The sequence below is a fragment of the Polyodon spathula genome, chromosome 3, assembly GCF_017654505.1.
Source record: "Polyodon spathula isolate WHYD16114869_AA chromosome 3, ASM1765450v1, whole genome shotgun sequence".
Lineage (NCBI taxonomy): Eukaryota > Metazoa > Chordata > Actinopteri > Acipenseriformes > Polyodontidae > Polyodon > Polyodon spathula.
Window position 1 is genome coordinate 26656304 of NC_054536.1, and position 17792 is coordinate 26674095.

Below are 17792 nucleotides of genomic sequence, written 5' to 3' on the forward strand. Positions count from 1 at the left end.
GTGAAACAGTGACCTTGTGGAACGTCCATGGCACTGTACATTCCACTTGATAGGTACAACATGCAGCTGGTTGAAAGAATGCTTTAGAGCATCAGAGTGTGTCCCTCGTTCCTGTGTTTTAAAAGCAGAAGCCTGTAGAAAAATATATTTCCTTGAAATCAAACAATTGTAATGCGGCACAATCAAAATTGGAAACTAAAGAAAAAAAAATGTGTGCAGAACATCCCTTGTGAAAAGCAGTTTGCCAAGTAGTATTGGTGTGATGGCATGCAGTGTCAATATACTTGTAGTATTTTTCATATTTCTTGGGGTGGGGGGGTAAATAATGTAAATATTTTTCAATTTCTTAACATAACATAATTTCTTGGGTCTTTCACGAAGAAAGTGCATTTTACTGTGGTGCACACACACACACACACACACACACACACACACACACATACACACACACATATATATATATATATATATATATATATATATTTTTTTTTACCAAAGAGTCTGATACAGTGAAGAGGAGTCCTTACTGCCCTGGTTGACAGTTCAAGAGATCCACACTTCTGAGCACCAGTAATGAAATGTCTTAGCCTGGCACCCAACATTTAGACTGAAGTATAACTTTAATATATGACACAAAGTGTGTGTTTTAGACTAGGAATCATCGATAGAATGCCAAAACTACCAAATTTGTAGTTGGGGAAGGGTTCAAATACTTGTGATCATACTGTATTTGTAAAGGATTAGTATCCTGCTACACACCTAAGACAAGATTATGAAAATTCCCCCAAAAAAACCTCACTGCACTGTCTCCCTATTTTTATTGTTATATAAAACCTCTGATGCAAGGCCATTGTGTTCTAGCTCCCAAATATGTACACCTAACCTTATATAAAATGTATTGATTTGCTGGGTAAAAACATGCCTTTGCTATCGCAACAGTAGTTTGCATAGTTGGCTGTTAACCCCAGTATATAAAATGGACATGCACTGACTTCATTCAATTTACAACAAAGTCAGGCATGTGATATTCTTTGTCGTTGTCTTTTTTTGTTGTCTGAGGAAATATCCAGAGCAAAGTGTTGATGTTCTCAACATGTTCAGGTATTGCTGGAGCTCCATCAATACAGGATTAGCAGGACTCCAGTCTTGGAACCTACCCATCTCAAACTGTACTTAAAACAGTGACTGGCGTTTACATGGACTACAAATCGCATTATGTGTGTCAGCTTCAGTGAAGTGCATACTGCTAACCTGCCCTGAGCTTAAAAAATGTTAACAAGGAAACATGACGGTCTGGCACCAGTGAGTGCGATCTTTGTGAGGGTTCCACGGCATACAAAAGAAGAGAGAGTAACAAACAAAACAACAAAACTCAACTTAAAATACTTACAGAAGCAGAAATGCAAATGTTTTACATGTGAACACACATTTCTACTTCGGTCATTAGGCTTGAACATGCTTCGCATTATACCAGGCTGACACCTGATAATAATGCATGTGCTCTGTAGTGCATTTGATTTTAACAAAATTGACCATATACAAATCTCCTGCAGCAAACACATTTTTTTTTTGTAATCTATAATGTTATCTAACTTATTTTTTGTCCTTTTTTTGTTTCCAGTGACCTTCCTGTTGTGTTTAAATCCTTAAGTTCAGTTTACAGATAGGCTCTGTAAAATAACACTTAATGTCTGTGTGTGGAGAGCTGTTAACTGACTTAATTGTCTCTGGTAGTGAATGTCCAAAGCTTACCTCCAGCAGGAGGTCATTCTCCCACTCCAAATGAAATGCGCACTTAGACAATCTATACTTTTTTCTAACAGTACACAGAGAAGAGCCTGACAACAATAAATATCCTTGATATGACCTGATGAACAGCAAAGAGCTTTCCAGGGTGAAGACAGACAACTTTTACAGTGGATTGTGGGAAGAGTTTCTTCGGTTCTCCTCACATGAGAACACCATGCTTCTTCTATGGCACATCATTGGGAAGGGTATTTTACATTGATACAATCCCTTGACAGAAAATGCACTTCTTATTCTTTTTCATGAGGCGTGTCCCAATTCCTCTGGGTCAGATTTTATTGTTTGTTTTATTACCTTTTAATTGATCATTTAAGCAGTGTATTTACAACAAGAGTCGCTGTCCCCTCGAGGCAGTCATACGAAAGGAGTCATCACTGTAGAGGTGTGGCGCAGTCCCTGGATTGCAGCGTAAGGCCCTTGTTGAAAGTAGTGATGGTACCTGGGCATGTGGAAAGAGGGGAAGGTGGGTCCACTTCCCTGCATGGAGCTGGCCAGAGCCGACGGGGTAAGGGGCATGCCCAGTCGGCTGTAGGGGGGCAGCGAGCCCTGGATGGGATGAGGGAGTGTGTTGCTGATGGACGCCGTGCCGGTGCCAATAGCCGACAGGGACTGAGGGTGCGGGAACCCAGAGAAACCAGTGGCTGTCGTCACCCAGGAGCTCAGGGACAGGTTATCTGATGCAGTGAAAGCCGAACCTGACAGGAGGAGAAAAGGAGCGTTTAATAAATTTGGAACTGAACAAGGCCAGTAAATACAGTAATATACATTTTTTCAGACAGAAGTGCTAAGGTGAAACTATCAGAAAGAAGTCTTTCTCCTTTGGACATTTTATTAAAACATTTGTCAATTTCTGTCGAATCAGTGTTACTACATCACATATTATTTGATATCAATAAGTTTTTGACTGGGTGTTATCTTGTAGGAATTGCAACTGCCAAAGTATCCATTATAACCCTTGTAACGCACAGGTTTACACAGTTGTTTTATATTGTGAGCAGAATGTATGCAGTTGCTTTGCTGTGTTTTTAATGTTTCTTACTTCTGCTGTGCATTGTGTGGCTCTCATCTCCTAGACCGTCATCCTCCCCCGTGTAGGTCCGGATTGGCGACCGTGCATAAGAGTGTTTGTGGATCAAACTCTCAACACTTTCCCTACAACAGAAACAAAAAACAAACACAAATATATCTCTTTGAACCACTGACATCGAGCCAGGCTCATAATAACCTGATTGGACCTCTATAACAGGCCACTTGCAAAGAACGATCACCTGTCTGAACAGACCACTTTGATTAATCCTGATGTAAATATTTTCCCCATGTCAAGTCACGTGTCTCAAATGGTTATTTTACCAATGCATAGCCCACGAATATAGCAATTTTTATTCATAGATGTGTATTTGGGTACATGTTTGATATTTGTCCAACATTCATGTTTTTGCTGTGCAGTTTCTCATATTGTTACATACGCATACATTACAGTCACTTCTTGTCTTTGTAATACACAGGCATACACACACATACACATACACAGAGTGTGCTTCAGTTCTCTAAATGTGATACCCATGAATTAGGCTTTGAAACGGTGCTCTTATACATCCTGTGGAACAATGTTTTACATTATAAAAGCTAAACATTCACATCACTCCAGTTATTAGGTTAGGAAAGTGCAATTTCTGTCAGCATGTAATATAAATATGTAAGTTTTTATCCTAGATCTTTTCAAAAAGCAGCCTCGTGGGCAGCTGATATGGACTGTTTTCCATCAGTTAAGCAATCAATTGAATGACATCTTGTTGTAGTGCAGTAATTGACTCCAGACTAATACCATTTCTTCAGGTCTCTAAAGATCGATTGATCAGATTTTATTCCTACTGGGGGGAGTTTGAAAGGGTCTTTTATCCATGATCAGACTATTAATTCACAAACTCCCACCCATTAATAAGTGGCAGGGTGGTTAGGTCTTATTGATCCCTTCTGTCATTTAAATGATTATTGCATAACACCAGGCTTTAGGCTACTATAAACCAATGGTTCTCAACCCTGGTCCTGGAGGAACACTGCCCTGCTGTTTTTTGTTCCAACCAAGCACTCAATTACATAATTGAACCCTTAATTGAACTAATAATTTGCCTAATCTGACCTTTTTTTAAACAGAGTAGCTTATAAAAAGTTTATGAATTTCTTCATTATGCAATTTTATACTTAAAGTGAAATCTTCATCTGTTTAAAATAATTAAAAAGCTCAGGGGGGTGGTGGTGGTGGTATTGTTTTATTTTTTGATGTACTTAAATTCAACAATTTGCTAGCTGGAACAAAAGACACAATAAAGACAATAAATAAAGCTAGATGCTTGCTATAATCCACTCACTGCTTCATCTGAGCTTGTCTCATGAAACCATTGCATTTACAATGAGAATAACATCCTATTGTAGTCTAAATCCACAATGGTATTTGGATTTGAACACATTACCAGGATAATTTCACACCCTTTTACAAAGCTATCCCCAAGTTTCAACAATGATTTATCACACATTGCTATTCATCTACCATGGTGGTATGGTTGTTGCCTTGCAATATTGCATTTACTAATATGGTTATCTGCAGTTTAAATAAACATGAATAATACAAAACAAAGCCCCATTTTATATAATTTGGGGTAAATGAAAGATTATATTTGTTCACTGTCATGGCTGTGAAAAGCAACTTTAATAAACAAGATAAGTTGCCTTGGACATTGGTTTTCTTTGTAAATAACACTGTATAGTGTCAATAAGGACAGCATCAGCTGCCAGGACAGAAGCGCTAGTGATCAACAAGGTTATGTCCAAAGTAGGACCCCCACATCTGTTATGTTAATGAGGGCCTTTACAGTCACTTTATCTTATCTGGAGAAAGAAAACATGAAATTCCCAGTACCTCTCTATGTCAGTGAGTCTGGAGGAGTCCCTGAATCCTTTTGCAAACGGGTTGCTGTCAATTTTCAGCTTGGTTATCTGCAATGCAGGGCAAAAACAGGTGGGTCAACAACTTTAAAAAAACACTTAGGGAGACTAAACACACTGTTGAAACCAGAAAGCCCTTCTGGCTGTACCCAACAAGTGGACAGTAGCATTGTAAAATAAAGTGGTAAGATGATGTGTTATTATATATAATTATATATATATATATATATATAGTATATATATATAAAATATATATATATATATATATATATATATATATATATATATATATTATATATATGGGGGGGTGATCCATTGTTATAGGTTATCACAGTAAAAACAATTTTCTTTTGTGAGAAAATTACTTTTAGTTGCACCTAATTTGTATGGCATATATTTTTGTTTAAACTACTAGCTATTGCCATAGAAACATAGAAGCACAGCCTTAAACAAAGCCATTTTATTTACCATGAAAGTGGAATTATTAATGACAGAATGCTGATTCGGTTTTAATGCCCGCACTTCTACCCCCCTTGTCAGTCGAGATTCAAAATATCTATTAAATGTCCTTTGAGCTTTAATGTTACATAGCAAATCATAATTTCTATAAAAATTGATTTTAAAAAAAAAACAAAACAAAAAAAAAAAAAACAGACTTACAAGCTGGTTTTGGTAGGCTGTGACTGCTGTGAACACAGTCTCAGTAAAGATAAAGGTCCTGAATTCTTCAGATTTCAGGTTGAGCAGAGATGCTGTGTGATCTTTCTTTTTAATGATGTGAACCCGGGGCTGGTATTTGTGCATTGAGTTTAAAATAATCTGCAGAGAGAGAAAGAGACAATAAAGAAAAGATTGTTACAATGCAATCAACACAATAAAATAAGCAAAAAACAGGTTCTATGCCAATCTACAAGCACAATAATACCAATTAAATAAAGTCAATCTACAACCAAACTAAGCAACTGTTAGGTAAACAATTAAAGGACAGCATCAGAAAAATACAAAGCACTGAACCTTGTCCAGAGAAAACATATCATACCTGAACCCACTGGTCTAGCAGTTGTGTCTTGACTTGCTTGATAATTTTAATAAAATCTACAGTGCTACCAGGAATCAACTGCTCTTGTGACAGCTGAGATTAAGGAGTGGATCCAGATTTCTATAGTAAGAGCCATTCCTCCTGTCAGTCAGAGGGCATAAACAAGGTCTATTTTTATTTTGGTCTATTTGTATGTCAACGGAATTCAAGTTATAAAAGGGTCGGTATGTATTTATAGAATGTCTTTTCTTTACATTTTTTTGTTTGTTTTGTTTTAAAACAAACAACAACACAACACAAATAATATGCTACTGAAAATGTGTTCTACAATCAACATGTCATTAATTTGTTTTAATCTCCACGGTGTTATAATGCAGTTTAACTTGGATTGTGAAAGATTTCACAAACAAGTGTTACTTTATATGAACCTTAATAAAATGCCAACTGCTAAATTTGCACTTTTTCTTTTTTTTATTGTAAAACTAAACTAAACTAGCTAGAAACAACTAAGAGGCATGCACAAGCTCTTGTAAATAACAATCCTGAGTTGTTTATTTAAATATTATTTACACTGCTCAAACAGAATAATATTGCTTTAATATTATTTCTCTATATTTAAGAAGGACATTTGTGTTTGGACCTGGTACAGAAATGAGTATAGATATATAGAATGTTCTTAATGTTGCTCTTTGTAAAACTGGTTTATTTTAACATTCTTTAATTTAAAGGTGGAAACGTTTCTTAAACAATGAAAAAGCAAGTGCAAATACAAACACATTATTATAACTCACATGACCATGCTGATCCAGCTCGTTGTTTGTCAGTTTGACTTTTTCAAAAGATACCATCTGTTTCAGTAGCTGCTCGCCGGTAAATGGGGAATCTGGGTGCACATATATCCTACAATAATAAACAAAAAATAAATAAAAAGTTTTTTCAATTGTAACGATCATATGCTTAAGCCACTAAGCCAGTTTCCTTTTAAGATGTCATCGTGGCCTTATTCCACGTGTGAGATGATGTTATATGTCATCTGAATTGTCAGATATCTCCATGCAATATCAATTAACAAAGCTCTTTTGGGTCAACTTTCAACCACAAATGGCACTTTATCCTCGTTCAGTGTTTTAAGACTATGAGACGTAAAACTGTGGTCCTATTGTAAGTAGGTGACTCTGCAGCATCAGTTTGATAGCATCTGCTAAATTATTATTATTATTATTATTATTATTAGTAGTAGTAGTAGTAGCAGTAGTTCGCTTTGCTTGTTGCAGTTTTAATGCAGCGATGTTCCGCCGGTCTCTTCCTCGCCACTCCCTCTTAGTACTCCTGGGACTGGGAGCCCTTCTTGCCCGCCTTACCGGTGCTGGCCACAGCTTGGCCGGTCTTCTTGGGCAGCAGCACGGCCTGGATGCTGGGCAGCACTCCTCCCTGAGCGATGGTGACTCCTCCTAGCAGCTTGTTGAGCTCCTCGTCGTTGTGGACAGCGAGCTGCAGGTGACTGGGGGGGGGGGGGGGGGGCGGCCAGCGTTGCCAGCTCCAGGATTTCGGCGGTCAGGTATTCGAGCACTGCGGCCAGATAGACCGGGGCTCCAGCGCCGACGCGCTCGGAGTAATTCCCTTTCCTCAGCAGCCTGTGGACACGCCCGACAGGGAACTGCAATCCGGCTCTGGAGCTGCGAGACTTGGCTTTAGCACGGGCTTTACCTCCGGTCTTTCCTCGTCCAGACATGATCTCAAATCCTCGGTTTAATCTTCACTCTCGACTACACAAATTCAGCATAGATAATATTACTACTACTAATAATAATAATGCTAAATAAAATAATAAATTAATTAATTATCTGTATTGTACTCATACCCATCCACATTCAGTAATAATAGCGAGTTCCCTCTCGATGACGCCTCTACCGTGTTACAGTTGACCTTGACTTTGGTTGGCGCCTTTGGCTCTGGTCAGCTATTACACTGTAGAGCCATCATCGATGGGCACTATCGCTTAATTATGGACTGTTTGCGTAATAATGCCTATTGCTTTTATACATCAATTTTACATAACAATTATCACTGTTATTTATTTTAACTCTGTATTTTTTTAATATATCCTTCCACATAAGCACTCTACAATGAACGTTCTACAAAACGTTGTGTTCCATCTTAACAGTGATGCTTCTGAGCTTCTCTACAACGAGTGTACAAAGCAGCGTTTTTTTTTTCTTTACGCTACCGATTTAACTTTCCTAATAGATCGCAAGCATACCAGATATCAATATCGCGCACATTTGTTGGTTAAAGAATACGACAAACAATAATAATAATCCTACAAAAAAAAAATAGTCTTAATTGCTAATAGATCAAGTTATTAGTCAACCGCCTTAGACAGGCTTATATGGAGCCTTTTTTTCTCAGACATTTACTGTGTCATTACGTCACTTTAACTCCTCAAAGTGCTATGTTACAGTAAAACATTTCAGTTCCTGCACCGTAAACCCTGATAAGTAAAGATTAGATTTACGTTTTAATAGTCAATTTAGTTTGAACATTTTTATTTCATTTAAACAATAAAAATGCTGAGGCAACAGAATGTGTAATCAACACGTTATTGTATTAGCTGCCAGTGCAGCACTTCAGTTTACGCGCTTATGGGAGCATTTACAAGGGCTGGAACCAGGCAGCAGCAGATATGTAGACAGAGGGAGAAGGGAGGGAGGCGGTCACACACAACACAAGGAGAACACATGTAAGACTCCTGCTTTGGGTCGGGTTCAGGTCGGAATGTGAACTTTTTCGCGATTGGCGGTTTGAGTCAAAAATAAATAAATAAAATCGGATCTGAATTTCAATCACTAAAAACGTTTTCTGTGCTTTAAATTTGCTGTTTATCAATTTACGACTAGCGAGGAATCAGCTGACTAGGCAGTGTTGTTCTCGGTTGTTTGATACTTCGCGAGATCTTTTTATCACGTCTGCTTGGTGATATTAAAAATGTTTGTGAACAAGGTGAAACAAAAGATAGCGCAGGGTTTATATCATGCAGTGGGATACTAGTTTGAGAGGTAAGTTAGAAGTGTGGAATTATTTTGGAATCATAGCGAATTAAAATTAAAAAAAAAAAACCAAAACATGTGATTGGATTCGTTGCTTGTAGAACGTGTCATTATGTTTTTTGTGTACCGCAGCCACAAAACTGGTAAATCATCTCTGTGAAAACACAGGTGTAACTCCCTTTCAACTGGTGGCACGAAGGGAATAGACAGGTATTTTATAGTAAAGTAAGTAGAGACAGTTGATATGTTACAATGTTAAAATATATCCAGACTGGTAGAGAAAGCTACCACGCTGTGTATCCTATTGTATAAACTCAATCAGTGGTGAATGGTAGATATCTGTGAATGTGAAAGCTTGAGTCAGTTGGCACAGGCAGTAGGTAAAAGACAAACACTTGCGGGTTTGGGGGTGCAGGCGGTGGTGTAGTGGTAAATAAAAAAGGGGGTAAACTCCCCTGTTTGGTGCTCGAGACTAGCCACTGGCATGGTCCAATCTTAGGTTGAACATTGTTACCAATTTTTTTTTATTATTATTATTTTTTTAATTGGGTTTATTTCTGACACTGGCTGTTTCTGGAGGATTTCTGATCGAGCTGGTATGGTTTATTCACAACACACTAATCTAGCGGCGACACAGGTGTCACCTAACTGGTCTTTTGTACTGTGAAAATGTGCATCATACCAGGCCATCTTTTAAAAATAAACCCTAAAGTTATACAGTCCTTTTCATACTATTATAATCCATAACATCCATGTTGTCTGTCTCCACAGCACAATGGCCTTGTATTCATCAAACCAACAATAACTATTCTGCACTGAGACTAACACAATATTAATTTGTCAGAATAATTAGGCACCACTGACTTGCTGGAATTGCTGGCGCACAACGTTTTCTCCGATTGCAAGTCGTCATATTGATGTCACCAAACGACTGTTTTAATCCAGTCCACGGTGCGTGTAGGGGAGGCCGGGGCTGGTTGTCACACTTTTTACTCTATATTATTTTCCCAAATCTGGTGACATGCTGCGAGGTTCTGTTCCTCGCTAGATTGAAGAATAACTCTTCACGTACAAATTGATGTTTTTTTTTTTATTTCAGCATAACTTTATTCCAAATATCATATTTAGACAGTTGAAAATGCGCCGGTCACCTGTGACAACCTGCCCCATACTGGGGTTGGTTGTCACACGATATGGGGTTGGTTGTCACGGCGTATGTTCTTGCTTTTACAGTAGACAATAATGCAACTTTTTTTTAAATAACATAAAGTTTCTACTGTGTACAATGACAGAAAAAGTTATATTTTTACTTTTTATGCGAACATAAAAAATACAGACAATATATATATATATATATATATATATATATATATATATATATATATATATATAAACACACACACACACACACACACACACACACACACACACACACACACACACACACACTTGAAATGTTGACTCATGCTACAAAATAATACCACAGCCTCCACAGAACCGGAGGACAAACAGTAAATAATTTAAATAAGCATTACAGGGTGACATATCCCACCTTTTGGTGTAAAAAAGTAGAAAGAAAAAATATAAGACTTCTTCCAATATGATTTACATGTGACAACCAACCCCCAAAACTATGTGACAACCTGCCCCAACCAGACTTTACACGATAATTTAATTCTCTCAGTACTACTGGGAGAACCTACTTGTTTTAATTTTACACCAAAGGTTAGCCAGTATCTGGTTCTATTTAACATGGCCACCAGTTCAAACAAACTCCAATACTTCTAAGAGTTATAACATAAATAACAGATATGCATTTTTTACTTTGGGTATGAAAAAAAATGAAATATGTGCTAACCTTTATGTTAGATAGAATTGACCTCAAATTACAAGCTGGTTGACTTCCAGACAGCAGAACACACATTTCACTGTTAGTATCACCTGCCTGCGCCATCTACTTTCATTGCTATGAGCACTGTGACAACCAACCCTTGTGACAACCAACCCCTGTCTCCCCTACTTCCGAAGACAGTGTTGCAGCGGGATGGGGGTTCGGGTCGGGTCATGTTGCAACGGGTCTGGGTCGGAATCGGGTCGTAAAAATCGGAATGGCACAGCACTCTAAAACATGTAAAGGAACAGGCGGGGGCACAACCGACAAGCAAACACAAATTGAGCAACCATTTTCGTTTGAGCAACTAAAATAATGTTCAACTAACTTAAAATGGACGAGTGTTATGAATTAAATTTGAATTGTTCAAGTTAATGTAACTTGATATAATTTATGTAGAACGACTTTGGGGGTTACAGTGTGAATTATCTCATTAGCATTTTTCTATGCTTCACAAAACCTACCGGTATAGGCTATAGGCTGCAATATTGTATTTAACGACCATATGACACCAACATGTTTTCCGTTATTTAGAAAGTCACACACACCTTGCAGGCAGAGGGGGGTCCGCTTTCCCTGCCACGAGCCAGGATGACCTGTGATAGGCGTATCGGTATCTCTTGTTGTCGACGGGAACGATATCCATCAAAACAATATACTTAGCATCCGGGTCCACTCCAGAGAAAGACACTCGTATGGTGGGGAACATTCTCCTGTGTATTGATGAAACATGATCGGTTACAGCAATGTCATAGGTGACATTTGTTTGGAAAACCATCACAGTAAGTAAATAATTAAATTGACCTTTACATAAACAAGGCACTGACATAGTTAATACTGCACTGTATTGGACACCTAACTAAAGCATGAAAATTATACAAATCCCTGGCATTAGCGTTGGGCAAGTCTTGCATTTTTGTGTATGGCTATAGGCCTCTCATGCTAGCTTTGTTTTGCTTTTTGCAGCTGTATGACATTTTCAAAATATGTCTTGACTAACTACAAATAGCTTGGGAGCAGCTTAAAATAGGTTATGCAGAGGCTAGCTCAATTAATATTAATTTACAGGATCATATTCTATGTGATTGCGGGAACAGGGAGGGGGGTAAGGGTGTGGGCTGTGAAAGCAGGTGCACAGATCAAAACTGTATAATTTAAATGAACTCGTAAAAGAAACCATCGAAATGGCACGGTACACTTCAATGAACCGATTGCGCAACCGCGCAAAGGATTGCTTTTAATTCAACTCAATTAACCTACACGTATTTCTTGTTAAATAAAATGCTGTTACACCTGGTGCTACGTAAAGAGCGATACTTGTAAATAAAGTTCTAATCAAACCCGACATGCTGTTTGCTTTAATAGTGCGGATGTTTATCTTATTTTGGGGTTTATGTTTAGAGATAAGGTAAACGATATGAAAATGTAATACAGAACAATAGTATATTTTACATTATCATTGTTCACTGGCCAAACATGTACAACAGGGGCCGAGGTGGAAACGGGTGTCCTTTTAATGTGTAACACTTTGCCACATGCTATTCAAGTAGCTACGTCTAGCATCCATATTATATTGTAAGGATGTCGTAGCTTAACATTCCGTTTTAAACTGGGCTAATTAGTTAAACTGAATAGATCTAATTCTCTTTCTGATTTTAGACAATTTTCCATATTGGAAGTTTCTGAAAGACTGCAACATTATTATTATTATTATTATTATTATTATTATTATTATTATTATTATTATAATATTATTATTAATAATAATAATAATAATAATAATAATAATAATAATAATAATAATAATAATAATAAAGACCCATATGCCTTGTCATTTTATTTGATTGTTGTTCGATTTCGAAGATCTCACAGCATACCACATATTATTCTTTTTTTTGAGAAAGGAGAATGTACATAAAACATATCCGATAATTTTCTATGAACTTGAATATAGTGTTTAACCTTTTTTTTTTTTTTTTTTTTTTTTTTTTTTTTAAATTAAATAACCAGCAAGCCTTGTATTTCTGTGGACTTATTTTTAGCAGCGTGTGGTAATTCTCTCTCATGGTCAGGTTTGACTGACTTGTCTGTGTTTTTCTGGAACACGGGGTTTCTTTTAGCTTAAAACTAAGCTCATTTTCCCACGTTTTTTAATCAAAATATGTAGGCCTAACTCAGCTAAGCTGTAAACCTACATCCAGGCCATAGGCATTTATCAATCATGGGGTTTAGTGTTAAAGGGAAAGGAATACTAAAAAAAACAGATTCATCTAAAATACCTCTTTCACGCTGTATTTTGAGTAGTTTTACAAGAGTTGTTTTGTAAAAGCTGCATGAAACTATAATAATACAGATGGCGTTCATAACATTGTTTATACGTGCATGTACGTTACAATTGCCAGCAACGATATGCTTTATTTAGCCTGGCCTCTTTGTTTTGTACACATTAGAGGGTTAACTTTCACTTTTTTTTGTAGTATGTCATTCATTGTGATATTATTTATAGAAAGTTCTGTTCACCTTCCGGATTTGGTGATGATCATCTCAGTGCCGAGCTCGTGAAACTTGTCCCAGAGCTCCTTGGTTTCGAGGCTGCACGAGATCTTGGCCATCTCCTCGCTGGGCACGCTCGGGGTGGTGGGGATGAGGGGCTCCGTGCACACTGCAGGCGGGTTTCCGCTGAAGTCACTGTGCTGGTCCAAAGTGGACAGGTCGTTCAGGGGCTGGCCGCAAGAGGACTTTTCTACAAATTGTTCTGAATAAAAATGTAAAATAAAAAATACAATAATTAGTACAGAGCTTTTAATATAATATATATAACTAGATATTATATATATATATATATATATATATATATATATTAATACGATTATTGCTTATTATTCTTATTATTATTATTATTATTATTATTATTATTATTATTATTATTATTATTATTATTATTAATTATAATAAAGTTGCTTACAACGATGTTGAAATTGAGGCTGAATTAGTTTAAAATTTCAACACATGGCAAAAGTTAAACAGGTGTCCACTTATGCGCTTTAAAGTCGTCTGAGCAGACCTCGTAATAATTTATGCAATGTGTTAGCCACAATTTTTGTTTGTGTTTCGAAATTGCAAACAAACAAAAAATATATATATATATACATTGTTATTTAATGTATTGTGCTGCTAAAATACATCATGAAGCCACTGTATGCGCTTTTTTTTTCATGCGAAACGTAAAACCAGTCATGTAAGGCATTTTAAACTGCCGATAGTTCCATGTTACAGAAAATCAATGTTCATATTGTAAAGGTATCATCCGTTTATCTCTTTACAACTAAAATGAAAATTATGAACAGTCGAGCTTAAAAAAAAAATTTTTTTTATATATATTTAAAATTTATTCGCAATGTTATTAACAGGGTGAATATAGGGGGGAAAACTTTTTTTTTTTAAGAATACTCTTTGGAAGTTTTTATGATAATGTACAGGATTTTTTTATAAATTTTTTGGGTATATCTAGAAACTTTGACACTCTCCTGAGGGTCCTTGGAGGTTTGAAACTCCACACTATTAATTTAATAATAATAATAATAATAATAATAATAATAATAATAATAATAATAATAATAATCACTGAAGCATCAAATTAAACTATTTAATGTTGTATTTTTTAAAGTACTGAAATAATTAAAACTCATAGCCTTAAATATATTAGATGTACAACTAAACGACACAGTAGACTTTTATAGTACATAGAAAAAGAGATTTTACGATTTTGTATAGTTTGGGCTACTGTAGGTATTGTTTCAGAAAATCTGATTTCTCTTGCACTTGCGAGAAGCAACACCGTTTAATTTTTAATTTTTTTTTTTTTTTTTTTTTTTTAAATAGGCTTGAAGACTGAACGCAATTTCATTGTAGTTCCTGTTTTCTGTTCGAACTAAAACATGAAATCTTTTTTGTGTTGCAGAATAACCACAGCTATTACTAGTAGGTTAACTCTTGTATTGAGCTGTAATAGTCGCTATTTTAGAATAGCGGAGTTGTGTTAAGCCGGTCGTACATACCTAGAGGTTTAATGGTGTTCTCCTCGGTTTCCTTATCCTTCGTTGTCCCACTTGACATGAGTGCGGCAATAGAAAACGCATTAGCCCTGGAGGAAAGCTGTGGCTTCGGGGAGGAAGTGTACTCCATGGTGAACAAATGATGAACAAATGCCAATAGTATAAAATATATATAAATATGATTTTTGTATGCCTGTATTATTCGCGAGTAAAATACTTTGCAGTTCGTTTGTTCGTGCAGTACTCGAACTCGCAAAGGTAAAGAGAGTGAAATGTTTAGCAGATACTCGAGTGATGCGATGACTGGAACTGGAGTGACATTTCTGGTTGTGGTGGTGGTAGTATTTTTATGACTCGCTCGCTGTGATGCTGCTCTTAAACCCTCAACGCAGTCTCTGCATTGGCCAGCCAGACACTGCTGCGCTCTCGTTAATTTCAGTTCCTCTGCGATCCATTATCAGCCAACAGCCAATCCGCGCTAGCAATTCTACGTCACTAGCTTCCGCAGAGCCCGACAGACCCAGTAGCAGCCGTCAGCACAGCCTATTGCAGGAGTCAAGAACAATCTGAATGGAGATATCTAACACTAATCAAACTAGCTCAAATCATCCGTGTCACACTAAACCTGCATTTGATCACTGAAAAGATTCATATAGCAGGTGTATTTCTTAAGTTAATTATACATTGATTGGCATGGAAAGACTAATATTATCGGTTAACATATGGGTAATTTTTTTATTTTCTCTTATTTTAAAACATGTAATGGTCGTTTCCTAAAATGGAAGGGACCTCGCGTAGGCCCTGCAGGTCATATTTCCTACTAAAATACTATTAGCGGGAGTTTGTCTATCTAGCTAGCTATCTAGCTTTCTATACCTACCTACAGATTCTTGTCATAAGTAAATAAAGCATCACATCTTATTTGCATGTGACGTCTTTGTAAATTAAAAGGGACACTGATGCAGACCTACTGTTTACGCATGTTTTGATAAAATCTACATATTCTTTCAGTCTGGTTTCAGCACCTCTGTATCGACAACTTCATTCGTCCCAACCCCACTCCCGAGCGTCCTCTCTCTCATTGGATTTGGCTGCAGAATGAGGCTTGGTGGCTACATCTATGTGTCCTGTTATTTGGTGCTATCTTGAGCAGGCCTCTGGGGTGAGTCTGTTTCATGACACACACCATCGCACCACAACCCCGAGCTCCATTCCTCGTATCCCCTGCGGAAAATAGAAAAAGGCGACGGGTTAGATTATATGAACTGGACGCATGTGAATGTCTCGGAACTCGGAACAGGATTTATTGGCTATCAAAGTGATAGATTTGTATAATACTACTCGTAGTACACTAATAATAGCATTTATTATTATTATTATTATTATTAATAATATTAATATTATAATAATAATAATAATAATAATAATAATAATAATAATAATAATAATAATAATAATAATAATAATAATAATAAAATACATTTATTGTGGGTGACACCATTAAAGTGTTGAGACCAAAAACACTACATTCACAAATACTCGAGAAATAAAAAAAGGACAAAAGAGAAATACATTAGGTGTTAAATCGATGTTGGATTAATCGCCGAAATCTATTATAAATGATGTTACTGGTAATTAGCGAATACAATATGCTTGTGTTACATTAAATACATGCTAATAAAGTAAACACTTGAAACAACACACCGACCAATTTCATTACAATGTACAAATCTGTTTAAAATATTAATCTATTTACTGAAACAAAGGTTGGACTTTTGTAGGTAGACGATTAATAATAATAATAATAATAATAATAATAATAATAATAATAATAATAATAATAATAATAATAATAATAATATTGTGACGAGGGGTCGATTTGAACTTACCAACATGGGTTTTAATTTCCTTGAACAGGGATTTGCCCCTGTATTGCATCACAGCTATTCCCAAGCGCTGTATAAATGCTCCGATAAAATGGAGTTGACACTTAGCTCAGCGGCGTATTGAATAATCAAAAGAACAAACAAGACCTGCACTATTAAACGCCTTATACAATTTGTTGTATTATATTACCGGATTTAAAATCACAGTGATTCAATTAAACCTATATAAATTAATCAGAGATCTTCTGCTCGATATGCAGAAACTACTGACAGCAACACCTATAAAATATTTAGAAATGTGAGACAACATGATTGGCATTCTTTCTAAATGAATATAATTTGGCATTTAGGCTATAGTGCGTGTCTATAGCCAAACACATTTTTCTCTCTTGGTAGGCCTATCACATCAACCTGTAATGTCAGCAGGGCATGTTTTAGTTAAGTGCACGTTTGACTTTTTCAACACCCACAACGGGTTATTGAAATTCAGTAAGTCAGCAACATTAAATACTATCAATAGGATATACGCAAGTTATGATGAATGGTCCTACAGTTCCCATGTTTCGCTTTTTAAGGTGGTTCGATGCAGTTGTTATTGTACCCTGTACATCATGACATCAACCTCAGAAAGTAACATTATCCGTATTTGTTGGCAGTGGGCCGCAAATGTAGCAAGAATAACAGAGCATCGCTGGACCAAAGAGATACTAGACTGGATCCCAAGAGATATAAAACGACCAAGAAGAAGACCTACAGGAAGATTGCAAGGAAACACGCCGGAGCAACACTGATGAGAGACGCAGCAGACAGGCTTTTGTGTAAAAATCTTGGGGAGGCCTTCATCCAGCAGATTGAAAAAGGCTGAAGAGGATATATATATATATATATATATATATATATATATATATATATATATATATATATATATATATATATATATATATATATATATATATATACGATCTAAAACTGCCCAAAAAAAAAGTTGTTTGTTTGTACATATGGGTGACAAAAACTAATAAAATATTAATATACGCCATTATAGACAGTATATAATTGTCTATATGGAATTTGTTTTGGACAAATGACGGTTTTTAAAACAAACAAACATGGGACCCACTGTTT

At 36.4% G+C, this 17792-nt stretch overlaps 1 protein-coding gene and 1 pseudogene across 2 annotated transcripts; both read right to left on the minus strand.

Annotated features, from left to right (window-relative positions):
• Window positions 1-963: 963 nt before the first annotated feature.
• On the minus strand, window positions 964-15255 carry LOC121312923 (T-box transcription factor TBX20-like). Of its 2 annotated transcripts, none has more exons than XM_041244847.1 (8): window positions 14785-15255; window positions 13247-13481; window positions 11275-11439; window positions 6580-6688; window positions 5410-5568; window positions 4724-4800; window positions 2846-2961; window positions 964-2501 (listed from the first exon to the last, which is right to left on the minus strand). In XM_041244847.1, the coding sequence occupies exons 1-8, from the start codon at window positions 14909-14911 to the stop codon at window positions 2161-2163; spliced, it is 1329 nt and encodes a 442-aa protein (XP_041100781.1). In that variant the 5' UTR covers window positions 14912-15255; the 3' UTR covers window positions 964-2160. The 2 variants fall into 2 exon arrangements, with proteins under 2 accessions (XP_041100781.1, XP_041100782.1); XM_041244848.1 differs by having other exon boundaries at window positions 2846-2958; window positions 14785-15253.
• On the minus strand, window positions 6873-8324 carry LOC121312924 (annotated as a pseudogene).
• Window positions 15256-17792: the final 2537 nt, after the last annotated feature.

Coding starts and splice junctions, on each gene's coding strand:
- LOC121312923 (XM_041244847.1), bottom strand. CDS start 14,911: ATGGAGTACACTTCCTCCCCGAAGCCACAGCTTTCCTCCAGGGCTAAT. Junction 13,482..14,784: donor GAACACCATTAAACCTCTAG/GTATGTACGACC, acceptor ATTTTTATTCAG/AACAATTTGTAGAAAAGTCC. Junction 11,440..13,246: donor ATCATCACCAAATCCGGAAG/GTGAACAGAACT, acceptor ATCAATACACAG/GAGAATGTTCCCCACCATAC.